Genomic DNA, 21,282 nt, shown 5'->3' on the forward strand with positions numbered 1-21,282 from the left:
TGGTTGGGGTAGGGAGTAGGGGGAACAGAGACAGGGCTCTAGGCAGAGGAATAGCCTGTGCAAAGCAGGAAGGAGGAAAAGAGCAGATCTTATTTAGGAAACAAAGAGAAGATCCAGAAAAGATGAGTAAGGTGTGGAGCCCTTCCAGCTGAAACTGGAGACATGTGCAGGGATTAGACCATGTAGGGCTTAAATTGGCCACAGGTCGGATTTTGAGGGTAAGAACACGTTTTTTAACTCACCAATGTTTCCCTAGTACCTAGTAGATGGATTAGTGGCGCTCAAAATTTGGCAAAAGAATTATTTTATCCTAAAAATAATGTGACTCACTTTTATGTAGAAGAGTGAAATAATCATATTTGTCTCATTTTCCTCACCTGTAAAATGGGGGTAATTGTTATGGCGAACATTTAATACGGCAACACTTGGCCAGCATGTAGCCAGAGCTCATCAGTGGGAGTCCAGTTATTGGTGAAATGGCATCTTGTATCTTCCTAGAGCTTGGGGTAGTTTTGAATGTTTCTCTAGCGTGTGTTAGGAGTGGGGAGGTTGTGTTTGCTGAGCGGTTGGTGACGCTACTGACTTTCCGCCCGGGTCCCAACCCACCTTTGGCCTTCGCCCCTTCCTTCTCCACTCTCCCCTTTTTCCCTCCATCCCACTCTCCCTCCGCGCCGCCCCGCCCCCCGCCCCAGCCCCAGCCCCTGGCTGCGCCCCCTCGCTCCGCCCCGCCTTCACTTCGCGCGTAGCCCCGCCCGCTCGCTCCTCCCCTTCAGACCTGCGCTGCGGCTGCGCGACCCGCGCGCCACGTTCTAGGCCTGGGGTTTCTATTCCCGGCCTTTCGCTGGTTGCGAATTTCCTCCAGCTTCACCATGTGGAGTCAACGGCACGGCCGTCTCAGGCCAGTGGGCTGCGGGGTGGAAGAGCTAAGACGCCGCCGGCGGGAGCGGGAGGCAGGTGCGGGCCGGCGAGGGAACACGGGAGGATGGGGGTTTGGCGCTGGGAGACAGGATGAGGAGGGTGGGAGACGGGGTTCGGGGTCCTGGGTGCCCCTTCCACCTCAGCCCGCGCCTTTATCCCCAGCCCTGCGGAAGGCGCGGAGGGAGCAGCAGCTTGTTAGCAAGAGGCTACTGAGAGATGACGCCCCAGAGGAAGCCGACGGGGGATGTGTGGCCCCGATCCTCGGGGAAACTGAGGTAAGGGGGCAGGGTGCGTGGTGAAGTCTACACTAGCTGGAGCCAGATTCCTTCCTCGAGTACTCGAGATCCGTCTCCAAACCTGAACGCGGTCCCTGCAGAACTCGACCTATCCAGTGGGCCAAGACAGAAACGGGTATCACCCTCCACAACTCCGACCCTCATTCCTACATCAATACTTTATGGAGTCCTAGCCGATTTTTACCTCTGGAGTCTTTACGTGCCTCGTCTTCGCAGCACCCACCACCCTCCTCTGGATACTTACAGCAGCCTCCTAACCGGTCATCTGCTTCTATGCTTGCCACCCTCAGGTTCATTCTCCATACATCAATCAGATGAGTCTTTTAAAGACACAGAGACCAAAATCCTTCCTGTGACCTATAAAGTCTAGCATGGTCTAACCTCTCCCTGCCTCCAAACTTATCAGCTTACTCATCTCAGCCAAACTGGCCCCTTTTCAGTTCTTGGAACAATATACCAGGCTCTTTCCTGTCTCAAGGCCTTCCATTTGCTTCATCTTAAGTGGGTCCCTTTTGGTATTCTGTCCTGACAGCTGTTTGCAGAATATTAATCATACTGTCTAATTGTTCATTTGCTTGTTAATTATTTCTCCAACTAGACTTTAAAACCATGGGAACCTAGACCCTATCTTTGTCATCACTGAAAACTCAGATGCCTGAACAGTATCTGCCATGTGGTAGATACTCAGTGCTTATCGAATAAGTGAATGGAAGAATGGTTATAGCTTGTTTATTCATTCAGCAAGCATTGGACTTCCCCTGCATTTGAATTGTCTAGGTTTACGTATGTAGTTTACAAAGTACTCACAGGTGCCTAAGTTATACCATATATTTAGTGTGTGCTTTATGCCAAGACACTGCAGGGTACTGAAGTACACAAAGATGAAAAGTTCCTTTCTTTGAAGTGTTCACAGCCCAGTGAAGGAGACAGATGTGCTACCACCTGTCATGAAGGCAACATGAGACACAATAGAAACCCCTAAGTCTGCCAAAGGAAGCCAGAAAGAGCTAATTTCCCAGAGGCAGTGACAGGAACAGAAATCTGAAGGGAATGGAGGACCTGGGGAGGGTATGCCAGGCAGAAGATATAGATTGGTCAAAATCTCGGCAGCATTAAGAAGTCATGTTATGCTAGGTGTTGTCGCATAGGGAGAATGACTGGAGGGGTAGGTTATGCCAGGCTGAGAGGTTAAAATGTTATCCTTGAAATAACCCTGTAGGAAGATGGGGATAGATGTTATTCCCATATTCCAGGTGAGAAAAAGATTTGGGTCCCTTGTAGAGGAAGTCTCAGGGCCGGTACTAAACCCAGTCCTGATTCCCTCTTCTGTCCACTCTCCTTCTGTCCACTTATTAGCCATATTAGTGTGAATGACAAGTTCTAGGGATAGTGCAACACTGGAGGGCTCACAGGTGAAGTGAGCAGAGCAGGACTCATGATTTGCTTTCTGGCAACTGTGCCATCTCTCCTCTCCCTGCCCTGGGCTCTAGATCCAGCAGTTCCTGCGGTTATCCCAGCGGGGGACAGAGGAAAAGGAGAGAGAGAGGGCTCTGGTCACCCTTCGTCGAGGCCTGCAGCACCCAGAGACGCAGCAGACCTTCATCGGGTCAGTGTGGGTGGTGAGAGTGAGTGGCTGGGGCTTTGAGGGATGGATAGGAGTGTGGACGGGGTGGGCCACAGGCTGAGCATGGCTCTGGTGCTCACTCATGTAGGCTGGAGGGCAGCATGCGGACCCTGGTCGGGCTTCTGACCAGCAACCAGGCCCTGCTGCAGCTTGAGGCGGCTCGGTGCCTTCATGAGCTCTCTCATTCTGAGCAGTCTGCGGTGGCTGAGGCCTGCCTGCCAGCCACTTCCTACCTTCTCACCTACGTCTCCGGTCACAGCTCAGACTTGATAGTAAGCCCTGTCTCTTCCTACCTTGTTCTTGGCTTGAGTTTAGAAAGTGTTCTTTTAGATCAAGTTTGAGCTGGCAGGTAGAGAGAAGAAACCCTGTTTCCCGATTCCCACAGCCATACACATACCTGTCACCCCCCACTTCTTTGTGCCTAGAGCCTTAAGGACAGAGCTACTCCATCCTCCCCACCCCCGCCCCCATTTTGGCCTGAACTGAGCCACGTCCAGTGCTTTTGTTGTCCTGCTCTCAGGAGCTCTGTCTGTATACACTGGGGAACCTGATCGTGGAGAGTGAAGCTGTGAGAAGGCAGCTCCTGCCACAGGGCATTGTTCCAGCCTTGGCTGCCTGCATCCAGGTGAGTGTCCACCTTCTTTTTCCTCCCTGGGCACCCCTCCCCTCACTTCTTTCCACTTGCCCCAGCTGCTGTGGTTAGGCATCTTCAGCCTAAGAGGTTGAGTCTCAGGAAATCTGACCTTCCAGAGTCTGATCCCTACCGTGTCTCCTTCTAGTCCCCCCATCTGACTGTGCTGGAAGCCCTTGGATATGCCTTGTCCCAGCTCCTGCAGGCTAAGGAAGCGCCAGAGAAGATCATCCCGTAAGTAAAACTATCTCCAGATGTGCAGGCAGGGTTGACCCACTTGGCAGTAGCCCCTAGATGCGTGATTCTGTTTCCAAAGCTGTTGCACATTTAACTCCGTGTGTCTGGCTGGGAAGGGCTTTGGGTTTAGACACTTTCCCACCTATTAGGGTTTGGAAAGAGCGACTGGCATCTTGCCTTCCATGGTTCCTACTCACAGCTCTACTTCTGCTGGCAGCTCTGTCCTGGGCTCCACTCTCCCCCAGCACATGCTGCAACTGTTGCAACCTGGCCCAAAGCTGAACCCTGAGGTCGCTGTCGAGTTTGCCTGGTGCCTTCACTATATCATCTGCAGGTAACGCAGAGGCCAGTTGGGAAAGTGCCACAGACCTCCCCCAGGGCTCCTTTCATGACACTCGGGTTTTTGAACTTGGGTTTCTGGAATTGTGTTTTCTTCCTTCCATGGTCTTCTCTTCTTGGAACCCAGGAAACCCACACACCTAGGCTGTTTGCCAACTTAAAGGTGGGATTGGCTGAGTAGTGACTACTTGCTTCCTATTGCCCAGCCAGGTGAACAATGCCCTGCTCATCACCCATGGGGCTCTGTCCACTCTGGGGCTGCTGCTCTTGGACTTGGCGGGGGCTGTCCAGAGATCCGAGAATGCAGGACTGGAGCTGGTAGGTGAAGAGGACAGGTCCAAATCTCTGCTACCTTTCTTCCTACTCTGCTCCTCCTCCAGGGTGCAGGTAACCCCTTCTAACTTAAACCTGATCCCCAACTTGTTGTTACAGCTGGTGTGTCCTGTGCTCCGGTGTCTAAGCAACTTGCTAACAGAGGCTGTAGTGGAGGCTGTGGGAGGGCAAGTGCAGCTCAGAGATGAGCGTGTTGTGGCTGCCTTATTTATCCTTCTGCAGTTCTTTCTCCAGAAACAGCCCAGCCTGCTTCCTGAGGGCCTCTGGCTCCTTAACAACCTCACCGGTATGCACCGTAAAGTCTGCTAGGCCTAGATCTTGAGATCCTGGGAAGACTTCCTTGTGGCTTGGGCTGAGGTGGGTGGAATTAGGAAGGGGTGGTTTCAGGCCTCAATTAGACTTCACCCTGACATTTTCCCTTCCAGCAAACAGCCCTAGCTTCTGTACCTCCTTGCTTTCCCTGGATCTGATTGAGCCCCTCTTGCAGTTGTTGCCAGTATCTAATGTGGTGAGCGTATTGGTAGGTATTGGAGCCATCCGAGTCTAAGGTCTAGTGGCCCAAGTATAAAGAGTGGGAGTTCAGAAGTGCCCTTAGCTGAGAGCTGGCAGCTGGTACGTTGTGGATGGCTTCAGAGTCTGACCATTCTGGGCGTGAGTCCCTAAACTGTGGTTTACAAGTTACTAACCTCGGGCAAATCAGTTAACCACCTTATCTTTAGTTTCCTCATTTATAATTGGGAATAGTAATCCTACCTGAGGGTAGCTGTGTAGATTACAGAACATGCATATGCATATAAAATTACTTAGCACAGTGCCTGGGGCATGTGGTCAGCACTCCATATATTTTTTGCTGTACTTGGCTTTCATCCTCTGTGGGGACATACTGTCTGCAGGTGCTCACAGTTCTGTGCAACGTTGCAGAGAAGGGTCCTGCTTATTGCCAGCATCTGTGGCCAGGACCCTTGCTCCCCTCCTTGCTGGAAACGCTGGCCTTCTCTGACACTGAAGTAGTAGGCCAGAGTTTGGAGCTGCTACAACTGCTATTCCTCTATCGACCAGAGGTGCGTTTCTGGCCCTGGGCGCTAACCCCCATTCTGAAGCCTCTGGTCTCACCATCTCATCAGTCCTAACTATAGTCACTTTTCTGGGTCTGGCTAGCCTATGTGGGCTCCGGGTCTGAACCTCCACCTTCTTGTTGGGAATGCACCTCTCCCTAGATAAGCCATTAGGGTAACCCATTAGGCTGTGGGAATTGAGTGTTAGGGCATAGGGACCCAGGTGTTGAATCCTTTTCTTCCCTATCCTCAGGCTGCCCAGGACTTCCTGCAGCAATCAGGGCTGCATGCTCTGGAAAGGCATGAGGAGGAGGCCCAGCTCCAGGATCGAGTGCATGCTCTCCGGCAGACAGCTCTTCATGGGTGACGTGGCTCCTCCATGTCACTTACTCCACTCCTTCCTGTCCACCCCCCACCAGCTTCCTTGCCTAGGGAGCCCCTTTTGGGGGTTAGGACCATAATGAGGCATCATGTTCTCTGCTCCCACACCTAAACCTAAGCCAAGGCCTTTGGACCCCAGCTCCTCTTCACCTGGCACTGTCTAGGCAGAAGGACCAGAAGGAAATCAGTATGGCCCACTTATTCTGGGGCCCTGGAATCTCTTTCTCCGTTTTGGTTTGCTCCAGCAGCTGGCGGCTTTTGATGGGACAGAATAAAGTTTTATTTTTATAATAAACTGCTTTGCCTCAGTGGTTGTATGATAAAGGGTAGAGAGTGGAATGAGGAAAAGCACATCCTGAGAGCATCTTACAGCACAAGCTTTATAGAGAACAGAAGAATACATTTTTCCATTGTAGTCAGTGCAGCAGAGCCCACCCAGGCTGTGGGGTTGCTGCTCAGTCCTCAGTGGAAGCTTCAGGCTTTGCCACTTAGCACATTCTCCAGGGCTCTGGTTACCTGATCAGCACTGAAGTTATTCAGAGAGACATTCTTTTCTTGGCCAAATGCTGGGGAGAGAGGGAGGTCACTAAGTATCCACTCTGCACGTGGGGCTACCAAAGTATAACAAGTCTTTGTCATCAACTTATAGATTGGAAAGGTAGTAAAGGTATGCCTAGAATTTATCCAGTGGGTCTCAAACACATCTAGGAAGGCCAGGTCCAACTAGAACTTTGGCTGATTGTGGGTGGCCACATGGTAAGGAAGGTGTTTCAGGGAAGTTTCTAGGGGCTCGGTAGGCATTTATTATTAACCATTGATTGGAGCAGTGCATGGAAGCCTTGGCTGGTGCTCATTCTGTGGCTCCCATAGTCCATCTAGGACAATACATTAGTTATTTGAGTCCATCTCCTCTAGTCTACTGGCTTTTGTTAAGAGAACCTTTTTCCTCCTCCTGTTTTTAGTGCCTGGTATTTCTATAGACCTCCACTGTTAGAACCAATCTGCCTTAGGTGTGACTCCCCTCTTCCTCCAGACATTCTTTGGGCAAGATGTAGTTAAAAGTGGTGAAAATACCACTAATACGATAAACATTTTTTGCCTGCCTACTATGTGTCAGGCAACAAGATAATTTTCAGATTGCGGTAAAATGAAAGGTAATATGATAAAAAAGGGTCTGGGGGTGATGTTACATAACTGGTCAGGGAATACCTTTCTGAGGAGATGATATATAAGCTCAGAGCTGAATAATAAAAAGTCAGCCATGGATATCTGGCAGAAGTGCATTGTAGAAAGGGGGAACAAAAATAAAGGCTCAAACCTGTTCTATCCAATTACATAACCTTAGGTATGTTCTGTAAAATTTTTGATTCAGGTTTCTAATTTCTACAATAACACCCCCTCATATAGTGAATGAAGATTAAATGAGATTTAGGCAGCAAAGCACCACAGTCTAGCAGTAAGTGCTCAACACAATCATTATTTTAGGTTTTCCTTATTGAGATTGTAACACTACCTGGATCAGCACTGCCCAGGTAGTGCCGGTCCTTCCAGACGTGGAAGGACTTACATTGAAGAGAATTGACCAGCATCTCTTCTCCCATATCGGAAACCTGTTCTGAATTACAAAGTGACAGCTCCTGTCCCTACGCAGGACCGGGCCCGCCTCCCCACACTGTTAACCCAGGACACAAAGCATTCTATAGCTCTAAGAATGTAAATTTCCTTATTGTCAGCAAGGTCAAAAGCAAGGCCGAAGTCTGAGTTCCAGTCTCCACACGTTTATGCTTGACCTTGCGCGGCCCTTTTTCTTCTCAAGTCCTTGTTTCCCCACGGGGGTCCCGTATCCCCCGAGTCCGGCACTCACCGTAGCGGGCCCAGAGCTTCGGCTGTACATCGGAGCACTCGCGGATTAGGATGGGTAGGTCGGGGTTCGCCTTCTTCAGCTCCACATAGCGTTTCTCGATGAAGTCCCTGCGGGGCCGGAGAAAGCGCCCCGCGCGTGCTGTGTGGGCGCGGGCCTCCCCAAATATCTGGGAGGTCGAGGTCGTGACCCCGGCGCCCCGAAGCCCGCCCGCCTCACCACGCGCTGCTCCTCACCTGACGCCCTGGCTGCCCGGCGAGCGCTGGCACAAGTGGATGCGAATCTCTCGTAGGGCCAGCTTGGCACTCACCCCTCGACTCGCCGCAGCGACCGCCATCTCTGCTGCTATCTAATCCCCTGGTCAGGTCTTCCAGCCAAATTCTCCAGAAGGACCAATCGCGGATCCTCCAGGCCCCGCGATAGGTTGGTTGAGGTAGGGGGCGGGTCAAGTTTAGCCAATGCCATAAAAGCATTGTAAGGCACCAGTCGCGTTTCCTCCAATTTCGCGTCGGATGGGCGGGTTCCGAAAGGCTGCGGAACGCAAGGCACTGTGGGTCGCTTTCGGAGGTGCATTGTGGGGAAAAGGCTGTCGCTACCGTGTTGTTGTTGGAGTCTCCGTCCTAGCTGGCGTTGAAACACCGCGGACGAAATGCCGGAACGAGATAGTAAGTCTCAGGTTATCTGCCCTTTCTACCCTGCGGGACTCGGGACACTTGGCGGGTTATTTTGGCCTCAGAACTTAGGCCAGGGTGGAGAAGGGCCCGGAGTGACGCTTGGAGCCTGGAGAAGCCTTTGGGCCCCGAGGCAGGGCGGGCAGCTCCAGACTCTGTCCCTAATCCTCGTCTTTTCCCCGAGTGACGACAGGTGGGGTTTATCTGTGAACTTGACCCCTCATCCCCCTGCCCCATATCACTTAGTCTTGGGTTGCGTCAATTTATCTTTCACGTAGTATCTTAGATGTCATCTTCAGGAAGTCTTTGCTGACCCTCCAGCGCTGGTTTAGGGGCCCCCTCCTGTGGACTCCCTACTATTCACTGCTATATCCCCAACTTTTGCATGGGACCTCACACAAAAGAGATTGATTAATGTCAATTCATTTTCTTAGGCGAGCCGTTCTCCAACCCTTTGGCCCCAGATGGCCACGATGTGGACGATCCTCACTCCTTCCACCAGTGAGTGTTTTGATCTAGAACCATGGCAATGAGTTGGGCAATGAGTAGAGTGGTGGAGGTGATGGTAAAAGAATTCTGAATGTCTCCTCAGCAAGGATGATCAAAAAAACTTTGTACTACTTCCCCCTTTAACTGGATCAAGTCAATTGCATAACAGTATTAGAGGGGAAATTCTGGCATGGAGAGTGCTAGTATTTAAAGTTGATGTTTAATTACACATTACATAGGAATTAATTCTTGTAGAAAATGAAAACATCAGAAATAAGGGTAAAATTCGCTTTGATCAACATCCCCAATTCCGGTCCTGTTCTTAGAGGTAACCATTGTAACCTTTTTCATGTGTAACTTTTCTCTCCCTATTTTTTTAATGCATTTATATACATACATGTATATCTGAGGAAAATATCTCATTGCTTCGTGAGTTAAAATAATTAAATTAAATTAAATGGTGTTATATTGTACGTATGTTATTTGGCTGCTTGCTTTTTTCTTTTGCTAAGACCAGGCTCAGCAGGCCAATGAAGAGGCCCAGTTGGAAGGGGGCTAAACGGAATCTGACTAAAGTTTGGTCAAGGAGTGAGTCCTTGTCACTCTTGTACTAATTAAAATTATCTCTTGTACTATCAATGCTATCTGCCCCACATTTAGAAAACACTGTCACAGATTATTTAGTCTCCAGTTAATGGACATTTAGGTTGTTAGCAAGTTTTGTTTTCAAAGCTATAATTGAACCTCCTTTTTATACACATGCCAGTAATTGGTAATGTGTAGATGAATGGAGTTGCTGGGTTATAGGAAATGCACACTGAAATTTTAATAGATATTGCTAACTTGCCCTCCAGTAGGCTATGCTGACTTACATTCCCATCAGCGGTATAAAACCTTCCCAAATTCTTATGCATACTTAATTTATCAAACTTTTTAATAACACTGATGCATTAAAAGTGGCATGTCTTTGTTTTAATTTGTAGTTCCCTGATTTCCAGTACAGTTAACCATGTTTTTTACATATTCCTTTTCTAGTTCTTACTGGGTACTAATTTTTAAAATCTTTGTGCCTTCTAGATCAAAACTCACCAATGAAGACTTCAGGAAACTTCTCATGACCCCAAGGGCTGCACCTACCTCTGCACCGCCCTCTAAATCACGTCATCATGAGTAAGCTTTGGGGTGATTCAAGCTGTCTCCCATCTCATTACAGAAAATCTACTAATCTAGATGTCTTAGGAACTGGAAGGCTAGTTCTTTTTTGAAGTCTGTGGTTCTGATTCTCTTCCTCTGGAGATTGAAGCTCCAGTGGAGACTGGCATGTTCTAGGGTCTCACTTTTTCTCAGAGTATGTTCCGTGGACCACTTGTACTAGAATTGCTACTGGTACTTAAGTGGGCAGATTTCAGGGCCCATTCCAGTCCCCACAGACTCAGATTCTGGGACAGATATTTGGGAATACATAATATTAACAGTCTTTCAGGTAGTTGTGATGCTTTCTCTCTAAAGTTTGAGAACCACTCAATACAAATATTGACATGGATCTCTGACCTATTGAAACTGTTGCTTTGGTCAGTGTTCTAGACCTTTCTTCAGTTCTTAAGGCCACTTCTTGGGATTTCTGGGGCTGTGGCAATATTTTACTAATATTTGCTAATATTTCTCTTCTAGGATGCCAAGGGAGTACAATGAGGATGAAGACCCAGCTGCACGAAGGAGGAAAAAGAAAAGGTGAAGGAAGGATGGAGGACTGTTGGGTTTTAATGTGGATAGTGTTTGTGGGAAAGGAATAGGGGCTAGTTATGAGGCTAGAGACTGAGGTTTTCCTTTATTCTCTAAAGGTTTTCCGCTTTCATAGTGGACAGGAGTGATATATGGAGTGGCCGTTTAAGGGTTTGAAGTCAGTCTGTGGTGTTTTAATCTCATCTTGACCAGTTTCTAGCTGGATAACTTTGGGCATTTTGCTTAACCTCTCTAATCCTCAGTATTCTCCCTGGTAAAAAGGAGATAGTGATGATAATTCTTAGCAGATTGTCATGAGGGTCAACTGTGATAATGCATGTAATGTGATAGTGCCTGGCAGATAGTAACCACCGAATAAGTCTTGGCTGCCATCATCATCATTTACATGATACCAAACTTTCTGGACCTTTACTTTGCTTTTTCCTCTCTTCTTGGGGAGGACCGGCAAGGAACAATTTATTTTTTGTTGAAACTTGGAAGGTGATAAAAAAATCAGATGGCTTCATGGTTGCTGTAGGGAAAAGTCTCATACCTGTAAACACTCAATGATATAGAGTTGGGTGGCATTAACGAATTCTAAAGTGACAGATGGAGTGCCCTGAGGTAGCATTGGAACAATGTATCTGTGAGCCGGAAGATGCTGTGGTTGTAATTTTGAGGATTGTTAAGAGGTGGTCAGCAGTTCTATCAGGACATACATGAGGTTTCATCATAAAGAGTTGGATGAAGGTGTAGGGAAACAGGCAGGAACAGTTCTGTTGACTTTGGGATAGCAGCTGGTGAGCCTGACAAATTTGCCTTTCTTTGGTCAGTTATTATGCCAAACTTCGCCAACAAGAAATTGAGAGAGAGAGAGAACTGGCGGAGAAGTACCGGGACCGTGCCAAGGAACGGCGAGATGGTGTGAACAAAGATTATGAGGAAACTGAGCTGATCAGCACCACAGCGAACTACAGGGCTGTGGGCCCCACTGCTGAGGCGTGAGTACCGAGGGTGCCAAGGCATGGTTCCCTCAGCATCCCAGAGCCACACAATCGCAATGTGAATTCTTCCTCACACTTTCCCTGCTCTGGAGCCCACAGTACGCCATTTCAGGATGCACTTGCTATCCACAAAGGACTGTTCTAACGTGGTCTCTTTAATTATACAGGGACAAATCAGCTGCAGAGAAAAGAAGACAGTTGATCCAAGAGTCCAAATTCTTGGGTGGTGACATGGAACACACCCATTTGGTGAAAGGCTTGGATTTTGCTCTGCTTCAAAAGGTGAGCCTTGGTGAGTGAGTGGAGAGTAATACTAGAGTGCTGAATGCTCTCGTATGGGCCTTTCGAGGTGAGGAGGGAGATTGCTGTTACTTCAGACTATCTAGAAGGGTGAACGGTGGCCGCTTTGTAGGACTAATTGCTACTCATTCTTTAAGTCTGAGCCTCAATTTTATTTTCTTGGGGAAACCTGTCTTAAATACCCAGATATGCTAAGACCCCCTTTCCTCACCTCCCACCTCCTGCACCCTTGCATACCTCTTCTATTTCACTTATCATAGCAGTTATCTGATTTTGTTGTTTAGTTGTTTAATTTGTCTCTCTCTCCTGCTATAAGTTTTATCAGGGCAAGGATTATATCATTTAGTATTGAATTCTTAGTTCCTGGCACAGTGTGGTATAGTGGTATTCAGTCAATATATGTAAACTGAAAAATGTCTAAACCCTACTTGCTTTCCTATTAGGTACGAGCTGAGATTGCCAGCAAAGAGAAAGAGGAGGAAGAACTAATGGAAAAGCCCCAGAAGGAAACCAAGTAAGTAAACAAAAGGGAGAACTTGAGAGTTTAGAAAGGTGGAACCTAAAGTAGGGACACATTTAGCAAAAATACATATATTTTTATCTTTTCAGGAAAGATGAGGATCCTGAAAATAAAATTGAATTCAAAACACGTTTAGGTGAGTACAGAGTTTCTACACTGGTGGCTCTGCATTCTAGGTGAATTGTAGGGAATTTTAATGCTCTGCGCAGGATATGCTTCCCCTTTCCCTCAGCCTGTTTTCCTCTCTCTTTTGCCTCCAAACTAGCTAGTTCTCATAAAATACTCTAACAGAATTTAGATGTGGACTTAATTGTTTCATATATGTTATTAATGTCTCTTCAGTTAGGTTGGAAGCTCTTTCAGATTGGGGCCTACACGTTAAGGAAGGTAGCATTGTTGGTGATTAAAAGCTCAGAATTTGCAGTCAGAGAGACCTGGGTTTGAGTCCTGATGATGAAACCACACAGGCATGTGACTTTTTTAGGCAAGTGACTTCATTTCTCAGCACCTGTTTGTCCATCTGCAAAAATGGGGTTAATGTTCACCTCATGGGATTATTGGGATGAAGAGGAGTAACATATGCAATGTGCCTATCACGTTGAGCAAGTGGTAGAGCTGGTGTTTCCATCATCAGCAGTATTACCTTGAACCTCTTCCATGCTGGGCACGTAGTGCCCTTGAGAAGGCAATGTAGAAGAGTGGATAGGAACTCAGGCTTTGGAGTGAGACTGCCTGGGCCTCGTTCTTTGTCCTGTCACTTGGTAGCTATGTGACTTTTGGTAAATCACTTAACTCTCAGCCTTAGTATTCTTTCTAGTTAAAAGGCAATTAATAACACCCACCTCACAGGGCTGCTGTGAAGACTGAATGAAGCGAAGCAAAGCATGCATAGCAGTTGGCCTGGTGGCTGGCACAAAGTAAGCACTTAGTAAATGGCAGCTGTTACTGTAGAAGGTTCTCATTGCCACTTGCTGCTCTTCCTTTTTTTCTAGGCCGCAATGTTTACCGCATGCTCTTCAAGAGCAAGGCATACGAGCGGAATGAGCTGTTCCTGCCGGGCCGCATGGCCTACGTAGTAGACCTGGATGATGAGTACGCTGACACGGACATCCCCACCACTCTTATCCGCAGCAAAGCTGATTGCCCCACCATGGAGGTGAGTGACCTGAATCCTGAGAGCCTTTCACGTGAGCCCCGAACCTGGGAATCCACCTCATTTCTGCCCCAGGTCTCATCAACCACATGTAAACCATCACTAAGTCCTGTCTGCTTTCTAACTCTTAAATCTCAATTGAATCCATGCACCTTTCTCCATCTCCACCAACAACATTCTAGTCTAAGCCTCTCTTGCTAGAAGTATTAAAAGAGGCTCCTAGTTGGTTTCTCCGCTTCTACTCGGGTTCCCTTGCAGTATTTTATTTATTTTTAATTATTACGAAGATGTAATTCATGTGCCATAAAATTTGCCCCTGTAAAGTGTGCAATTCAATGGCTTTTAGTATATTCATAGAAGTGTACAACTGTCATCACAATCAATTTTAAAGTATTTTCATCACCCCAAAAAGAAACCTGAACTTTTTAGCCATCACCCCCAACCCAATCTCCCCATCCCCTTTTTACACGTGGCCAGAGCGATCATTTCAAAACGCGAATTTTTGTCTCACCACAGTTTAGAAGCTTTCAATGGTTTCTCACTGTTAGAATAAAGAGCAAAATCTTTATTATGGCCTATGAGTCTCCTCAACTTCTGGCCTTTCCACCCTTTTTTCACTGTGCTTCCCTGTTTGTTTTCCAGTCATCCTGGCTTTCTTGAATTTGCTGGAACCACTTTTCACCCAGGCCTCTGTGCATGCTCTTTAATTTGTCTGGAATGTCCTTCTACAATACCTCCTTTCCCAGTCTTCATCTAGCGAGTTTTAACTTACCCTTCAATTTGTTAAGCAAATGAATGAATACATGAAGAGTTTCCTGCTCAGTGGGATAACATTCTTGCTTCTTGGGGTTTTCAGGCCCAGACCACACTGACCACAAATGACATTGTCATCAGCAAGCTCACCCAGATCCTTTCCTATCTGAGGCAGGGTACTCGAAACAAGAAGCTCAAGAAGAAGGATAAAGGTAACCTGGAGGGTTAGGGAGAGAAACCTTACCCCTGGAGGAACATTTGAGCATGGAACCAAGATCTCCTGGAAACTTCTGTCTCCAAAACATTCTCCTGGGGAACAAAGAAAAATGGGAGCAATGGAGTACACTGGCAAAGAGATGATTATATCCAAATTCTGTCTGTTTGACCCACCCGGGAGGCAATGGTCAATTTTGAGGCAAGAGGAGGGAGAGTATGGGTACCTTTTGTTGTCCCACCTTATGAACAGAAGATGTTTAAAAGGGCATTGAGAATTAGAGAGCATGGCAAGGCTGAATGGGAATTAACCGAGGAGTTTTTATCATTCCTGTCTTTACATTTTAGGGAAGCTGGAAGAGAAGAAACCCCCTGAGGCTGACATGAAGTATGTATCCTAGCCCCTGTCACCTGATCTGAGGGAAGAAGGGGGCTCTGTTTTCTGTCTTTGGCATTTTGGGGAGGCGTTGGTGTGAGAATCTGGAGAAATGGCCAGGAGAAGTGGAAGTGTGTGTGTGACTTTGGCAGCCAGTGATAATCTGTTTTCTTAGTATATTCGAAGACATTGGGGATTATGTGCCCTCCACAACCAAGACACCTCGGGACAAGGAGCGGGAGAGATACCGGGAACGGGAGCGTGATCGGGAGAGAGACAGAGACCGTGACAGAGAGCGGGAGCGAGAACGAGACCGGGAGCGGGAGCGGGACCGAGAGAGAGAGGAAGAAAAGAAGAGACACAGCTACTTTGAGAAGCCAAAAGTGGACGATGAGGTGAGATGTGGCCCCTGGTACCAGGTGGTGGAGGTGCCTATCTCTCTGCCCGCCCAGCCACTTACAGGACCCCTCTGGTGTATTGATACCTCATGGCTCCATAGCAGCAGCTGGGTCAACTAATCCAGGGTAGGAACCATTCTAGAAATGGGGGCAAGAGGAGGTAGGGAATTGATTCAGACTTGGGGGAAGAACGAGTGGGAATCCCTCATGGTGACACTCACTTCAGTTTCTATTTTCTTTCTAGCCCATGGACGTTGACAAAGGTGGGTTGTATCCAAGGCATCTTGCATGGGATCTGGCAGTCCTCCTTTCCCCTGGCTGAGAGTCTGACCTTGAGCTCACCTGGCAAGGGTGGGCTTGGGGAACTTGATGGTTCTGGGTTCTCATAAGATCCATGTCTTGCTGTACTAAAAAGACAGAAGATGAGTCTGGAGTTTCCCCGATCTTTCTGGGCAATGGTGGGGCATATTTACCCTTTAGATATAATTCCTCCACCTGTGGGATTCTGAGGATGGCAGGCAGGTTGAGCGGGCAGTAGTCTGGGCACACTGCCCCATCTCAACCAGAGAAGCTCATTATCAGTTGGGATTTGATTAAAATTTTGTTAGCTAAAAGGGTTCTGTTGCTTTAAAAAACTGTCTTTATGAAAGCTGCAGGTTGGAAGTGGGTTATAGAGAAGAGGTTGTAAGTTCCTCGTTTCAGTGTCTTAATAGAGTTCTCTTTCCCCCAGGACCTGGGTCTGCCAAGGAGCTGATCAAATCGATCAATGAAAAGTTTGCTGGTTCTGCTGGCTGGGAAGGCACTGAATCATATCCTTTATTTCAATATGTTCCTGGGTTCTAGAGAGTTGTTCTCTCTTCATTCCAGCTCCACCTGCCTCCCTGCTTGCCCACAGCCCCACTCCTTGCCTTTTGTGTTGAATTTTGACAGAGGCTTTTCCCTTTCTCAGAGGACCCATTCAAATCCACAGTCCTCGCCGTAGAGTTTTCAAGTTGGGGCTTCTAGCCCTTGACCCTTCCTGCTTGAAGCTTTTCTGCTACAGGCAGAATTATTTTCTTTAACATAGCATATGCTAAAGAAGCCAGAGGACAAGAAGCAGCTGGGAGATTTCTTTGGCATGTCCAACAGTTACGCTGAATGCTACCCCGCCACGTACGTGAGACGTTTTAAAGAGGGGAGACTGGGATGATTGGAGAACGAGTGGGATAGGGGGTGAGGTGGAAATTTGATTTGCTGGGATCCAGGGGTATTTCTTACTTGGATGAACTATTCTGTTAGGCTCTGAGTGGGAGGCCTAGGGGATGGTCCTGCCTAGACATATAGCCTCTTACCCGGGTAGGTTTCCAGATGAAGCAGAGGAGTCTGGGTCTACACCATCTGTTTAACTTGTTTCTCTTTAGGATGGATGACATGGCTGTAGACAGTGACGAAGAGGTGGATTACAGCAAAATGGACCAGGTGTGGAGTTGGGAGGATGGGGGAGGGCTCTTGGGCAGCTACTCTTTAGTACCTCTCCCTTTCCCCACTCCCAGGAGATCTGTGCCTCCTTTACTGGTCCGTCCTCACCTTCCCTCAGCTGCAGTCATGGGATCAGTGGCACTGTGGGGTCGTCACAGCTTAACTGTTTTAAAGTGTACAAGATCAAATGAGAGCACCAAAAATATATTTCCTTTTATTTCTTACAAAGTGCCAGGCTTTGATTTCCATGGTAGGCAGTAAACAAGCCTTTAGTGCATAAGTAGAAAGGACAGAAGGAATTGCAGTCTTTAGAAAATAATTGAATTTTATTCCAGCCAGTATTGAAATTTTCCTCCAAGTCTTAAAATGAAAACAAAAACCAAATTCAACAAACACTAACACCATTAATGGTGAAAAATTTCATCTACTTTTTCCTTGTTCTCTGTGTACTGCAATGGTTAAGATCATGGTTTAATTCCATCATGGAGCCTTGCTTAAACTTAGGTCTGCCATTTATTAGTTTTGTGACCTTTTCAACGTATTTTTCCACTTATGCCTCAGTTTTGTCATCAGGAAAATGAAGAGAAATATATTTTCTCTTAGTAAGTTTTTGAGAGCATTAAATAAGATAGGTGTACACCTAAATAAGATAGGTGTAAAATAATACCTGGCACATAATAAGTACATAGTAAGCATTTATTATTTATTAGGGTAGGATTTATGAATGAAGAAATCTGGGACTGTGGGAGAGCCTGGCTTTAATCAAGGGCTAAAACTCCATTGCCACTGACATCTCTTCCTTCCCTGTCTCCTGTTCTGTCTTGCAACAGGGTAACAAGAAGGGCCCTTTAGGCCGCTGGGACTTTGATACCCAGGAGGAATACAGCGAGTATATGAACAACAAGGAGGCTTTGCCCAAGTGAGTTGGTACTAAACAGCCAGGGTGTGAGGAGAGGGATGGCGATGGGTGGACTAGCCCACACCAGGTTAGAGGGTGTAGTCTGGCTGAGACATTTCCAAATAGGTTCTCTGCTCACAGGGCCCCCGGGAACACTTTGCTACTGCTATGCAACCTCTGATGCCTTCTTCCCCAAATTGTGCCATCCCTTCCCCGCCCCCCCATTTTTTTGTCTTAGGGCTGCATTCCAATATGGCATCAAGATGTCTGAAGGGCGGAAAACCAGGCGCTTCAAGGAAACCAATGACAAGGCAGAGCTTGATCGCCAATGGAAAAAGATTAGTGCAGTAAGTGGGACTGCCTCTCTGTTGGGAAGTTTTCAGCTGGGAGGAGACACTGGTCCACAGAACCAGGGACAGGCAAAGGGTTGGAGAGCCATGGAAGTAGGAGAGTGGTCAGCCTTGGGCCTCAGGTGGGCTTAGCCTGGCAGCAGAACTGTCAACTATGACTGTCCTTTTTGCAGATCATTGAGAAGAGGAAGAAGATGGAAGCTGATGGGTAAGGAGCAGCATTCTTCCTCTGCAGGCTTGATGGGAATTGCTTAGTGTATTGATCTTACGCTGATTCATTGCTCCTCCTGTTGCAGGGTTGAAGTGAAAAGACCAAAATACTAATCTCCATTTCCAACTCCAGGAGGAATCTTCACAGGATGTGCTCCCCACTCCTTACTTTCTACAATTCCCAAAAAAGTTGCAAGGTGTTTTTTTTTTTTTTTTTAATGAATGTATATAAAATGTTCCTGTATAATCATTTGGTTCCATTAAAATTGATTAACCTGCTGTCTTCTGTGTTGAGCATCCCCTCTTCAGGGTTTCTGAGGCACCAAGGTGGCTATTAATTCTACTGATTGTATAAAATCACATGCAGAAAGCTCAGTTCTTTCCTGAGCTGTTTCTAGATTCCTAGACAGTAAGGACGTTTACTAATCAGGGTGTTCAGTGGAGGAGAGGAGGACTCTCACTGATGGGCAGGAGGTGGATACAGGAATGTAAGGATGATTGGTCTCAAATATCAGATTCATTCAGGCCCATTTGGGGGCCTATTCTTTTTTTTTTTTGGTGGGGGGGAGTATTGGGGAACCGTGTTTTTCCAGGACCCATCAGCTCCATGTCAAGCCATTGTTTTCAATCTAGTTGGGGGGGGAGGGGCGCACAGCTCAGTTCCAAGTCAAATCGTCATTTTTTTCAATCTAGTTGTGGAGGGCGCAGCTCACTGGCCCATGTGGGAATCGAACCGCAACCTTGGTGTTATAAGCACTGCGCTCTAACTACTGAGCCAACCAGCCGCCCCGAGGGGGCCTATTCTTAGGGCAGAGATTCCGTGGGGATTAGGGGCAGCCCAGTGGGCTGCCAACCTGATCCCAAGGTTGTGCACGACTGGGCGTTAGGTGAAGTTGCCTGGTGAGAATCACTTATGGAACAAAAACCTTTCATGAATTTATGCTCTCTTGGGAGCTTTAATATTTAATATTTCCAAGCATACATCCCTGCTTCCCTGGCTGAAGGAATAACCTTGGGGAAGTGCTGTGGGGAATCCCTGTCCTAGGCCATAAAGTTTTGGTGTGTCTTCCAACACTCTGAAAAGTTGACTACGGCCCAGGGTGGGCTCCTTAGCCCCTAAGTCACTCTGTCCCTGCCCTTTTCCTCCTCTCTGCTCTTTGCCAGCACTTTAGTCTGGTACTCGTCAGTAAAGGTCACCACTTCTTGCTGGCTGGATTCCTAGCTGCCACTGCCTGTTCTGAGCCTAAGACCCATGGGCTCACCAGATCCAAGGAAAGCTAGAAGGCTACCGTAGCCATTGCCTTTGGTCACTTTCACCTGGATAGGGCAAGGGCTTTTTGAGGAACCAGCTTTGTGTATGGCACCTAAAAAGCTGAAGTCGGGCTTTGTCTGCAGTAGCACCTAGAATGGCTAATTTCAGACAGTAAATGACACCCAGGTTTCATGGTCATAGGCAGTGGTCTCAATTAGAGACCTGGCTCAGATGAAAATACCTAGAGGGTCACTAAGATCAAGACTTGCTGGGGGTTGACAGCCAGTTTAAAATCAGTTTCTGCAAGTACCTCCAATCCTTGTGGAAGTGACCAAGACCCTCTGATTGGCCACAAAGTGAGTGACAAGGGATCCCAACACCACATAGTAACTTTCCAGTCACACAGGACACACAGCCTCTCTGAAGTCCCTAAACTCACTCCTACCTCTCGTTAAGGGGTTGGGCATTAGTGTATAAGATGTCCTAGAAGGCTTAATACCACAGCCATGTGAGGAGGTTCTCCTGAGCACAGGAGCTCCTGGTCCTCATCTGCCATACCACACAGAGTGACCCTATCTTTGTGGAACCTTTAACTAGAATGTCCAAAACATTAACTGTTGTGCCCGTTTTCCTCTTCAACTCCTTGCCAGCTTTGAGCACTGCTGGTCTGGCTTGCTGAGGGTCTCCTGTCTAATTGTAGGAATGGGCAGGATGCTGTTTCTTCAGCTATGAAGATGTTGAGCGTGGACAGCAGCAACTTAAGCTTATGCGAGCGTGGGCTGCCTGCTGTCCATGACCCTCCATGTGAAATTCTCGGGGCATGGGCTTTTGCTGCTTCCTGACCAACCTGGCTGACACTTGTCATGGTCTTGGGTTTCACCAAGCTATGAACGACTGGCGTCCCACTCTGATCCCAAGTACACTAAAATCCTTAACTGGTTCTGAGGAAAGGAACCTCACACAGGGTGATCTGATCATAAATTTTTAGTTGGGCAGGTCATAGTGGGTGGCCACACCCCAGGCATATAACCTTTTTTAGTAAAAGGTTTATCTTTGTCTTAAGGAAGCCCTGTCCACTGCTTCTGTGCATCTAGGTTATTAACACACTTTTGAAATAACCACTCTTAGGTGAGCACATAATCTTGTTAACTATCCTGTAATCCAATCCTCACCTTGCTCTCTCCTCCCTTCATGTAATCTTCCTTAAATTCATTACATTAATGCATTAATTACAAATGCATAAAAGAAGCTGCAAAACTGTTATTCTCCAGAGCATTTGAGATCTTGCTCCCGGGTACATGTCATCAGTTTGGCTCATATAAAGTCTTATAAAAATTCTCTATAGGTTTGGATGTTTCTTATGTTGACAGGGAGGTTGTACCAAACTGTCAGCATTGGTCAGGATGAGGGGAAAGTACTTAAACGCAGTTTCCATCTTTACCTGAAGTGACTAAAGAGGGGATTGACAGTGGTGCAGTCTAATTGGCCCAGGAAGTGGTGGAAACACAGGGAAGTAATGGACTAGGCGCAGAGGTGTCCAAACTGCAGCCCTGGGCTAACTGCCTTAGCCATCCATTTTTAATTGGCCGGCAGCAAATTCCAAAAATATAGTTTCCTTAAATAAACCAGGTGAGGCAATACGTACTTCACCTCGAGTGAGTGGCCCCGCTGTTTGTGTATTTTACCGCATATGGCCCTTGGTGAAAAACGTTGAAAAAAGTTTGGACATTCCTGGCTAGGGAGTCAAACCACTAAAGTGCGCTCCACCCACACCAGCTGCAACCACCCCCCTTTTCCCTGGTTACTAAGAACGCGCTGGCGCCACTTCCGGATCCGCCCC

At 47.4% G+C, this 21,282-nt stretch overlaps 3 protein-coding genes across 8 annotated transcripts; 2 read left to right on the forward strand and 1 right to left on the reverse strand.

The window, feature by feature from the left end:
• Window positions 1-758: 758 nt before the first annotated feature.
• Window positions 759-6,111, forward strand: TMCO6 (transmembrane and coiled-coil domains 6). 6 transcript variants are annotated; one of them, XM_033096754.1, is made up of 12 exons: window positions 759-954; window positions 1,081-1,193; window positions 2,705-2,820; window positions 2,927-3,110; window positions 3,359-3,463; window positions 3,618-3,703; window positions 3,906-4,040; window positions 4,252-4,363; window positions 4,478-4,664; window positions 4,804-4,898; window positions 5,272-5,439; window positions 5,687-6,111. In XM_033096754.1, the coding sequence occupies exons 1-12, from the start codon at window positions 870-872 to the stop codon at window positions 5,798-5,800; spliced, it is 1,500 nt and encodes a 499-aa protein (XP_032952645.1). In that variant the 5' UTR covers window positions 759-869; the 3' UTR covers window positions 5,801-6,111. The 6 variants fall into 6 exon arrangements, 5 of the variants coding, with proteins under 5 accessions (XP_032952645.1, XP_032952646.1, XP_032952647.1 ...); XM_033096755.1 differs by having other exon boundaries at window positions 3,924-4,040; window positions 5,687-6,108; XR_004421998.1 differs by lacking the exon at window positions 4,804-4,898 and having other exon boundaries at window positions 5,687-6,080.
• A 62-nt stretch (window positions 6,112-6,173) lies between these two features.
• On the reverse strand, window positions 6,174-8,072 carry NDUFA2 (NADH:ubiquinone oxidoreductase subunit A2). The gene is made up of 3 exons (XM_033096759.1): window positions 7,912-8,072; window positions 7,679-7,785; window positions 6,174-6,380 (listed from the first exon to the last, which is right to left on the reverse strand). The coding sequence occupies exons 1-3, from the start codon at window positions 8,010-8,012 to the stop codon at window positions 6,289-6,291; spliced, it is 300 nt and encodes a 99-aa protein (XP_032952650.1). The 5' UTR covers window positions 8,013-8,072; the 3' UTR covers window positions 6,174-6,288.
• A 130-nt stretch (window positions 8,073-8,202) lies between these two features.
• On the forward strand, window positions 8,203-18,465 carry IK (IK cytokine). Its single transcript, XM_033096934.1, has 20 exons — window positions 8,203-8,340; window positions 8,781-8,847; window positions 9,913-10,005; window positions 10,507-10,566; window positions 11,391-11,558; window positions 11,729-11,843; window positions 12,305-12,375; window positions 12,471-12,517; window positions 13,374-13,537; window positions 14,391-14,499; window positions 14,849-14,888; window positions 15,052-15,271; window positions 15,519-15,537; window positions 16,005-16,083; window positions 16,346-16,426; window positions 16,675-16,732; window positions 17,563-17,651; window positions 17,869-17,977; window positions 18,154-18,188; window positions 18,277-18,465. Exons 1-20 carry the CDS (start codon window positions 8,325-8,327, stop codon window positions 18,302-18,304), a joined length of 1,668 nt encoding a protein of 555 aa, XP_032952825.1. The 5' UTR covers window positions 8,203-8,324; the 3' UTR covers window positions 18,305-18,465.
• The last annotated feature ends 2,817 nt before the right edge of the window (window positions 18,466-21,282 follow it).

Source organism: Rhinolophus ferrumequinum, chromosome 24 (assembly GCF_004115265.2).
Source record: "Rhinolophus ferrumequinum isolate MPI-CBG mRhiFer1 chromosome 24, mRhiFer1_v1.p, whole genome shotgun sequence".
NCBI lineage: Eukaryota > Metazoa > Chordata > Mammalia > Chiroptera > Rhinolophidae > Rhinolophus > Rhinolophus ferrumequinum.

What these genes read in the sequence shown, in the direction of transcription:
- IK (XM_033096934.1), top strand. An exon ending in TCTAAATCACGTCATCATGA is followed by an intron (nt 10,006 to 10,506) that starts GTAAGCTTTGGG and finishes TTTCTCTTCTAG; the next exon opens with GATGCCAAGGGAGTACAATG. An exon ending in TGAATTCAAAACACGTTTAG is followed by an intron (nt 12,518 to 13,373) that starts GTGAGTACAGAG and finishes CTTTTTTTCTAG; the next exon opens with GCCGCAATGTTTACCGCATG.
- TMCO6 (XM_033096754.1), top strand. Translation starts at nt 870, where the DNA reads ATGTGGAGTCAACGGCACGGCCGTCTCAGGCCAGTGGGCTGCGGGGTG. An exon ending in CTTCACTATATCATCTGCAG is followed by an intron (nt 4,041 to 4,251) that starts GTAACGCAGAGG and finishes CCTATTGCCCAG; the next exon opens with CCAGGTGAACAATGCCCTGC. An exon ending in CTAATGTGGTGAGCGTATTG is followed by an intron (nt 4,899 to 5,271) that starts GTAGGTATTGGA and finishes TACTGTCTGCAG; the next exon opens with GTGCTCACAGTTCTGTGCAA.
- NDUFA2 (XM_033096759.1), bottom strand. Translation starts at nt 8,012, where the DNA reads ATGGCGGTCGCTGCGGCGAGTCGAGGGGTGAGTGCCAAGCTGGCCCTA. An exon ending in CCGGGCAGCCAGGGCGTCAG is followed by an intron (nt 7,786 to 7,911) that starts GTGAGGAGCAGC and finishes CCGGCCCCGCAG; the next exon opens with GGACTTCATCGAGAAACGCT. An exon ending in GAAGCTCTGGGCCCGCTACG is followed by an intron (nt 6,381 to 7,678) that starts GTGAGTGCCGGA and finishes CTCTCTCCCCAG; the next exon opens with CATTTGGCCAAGAAAAGAAT.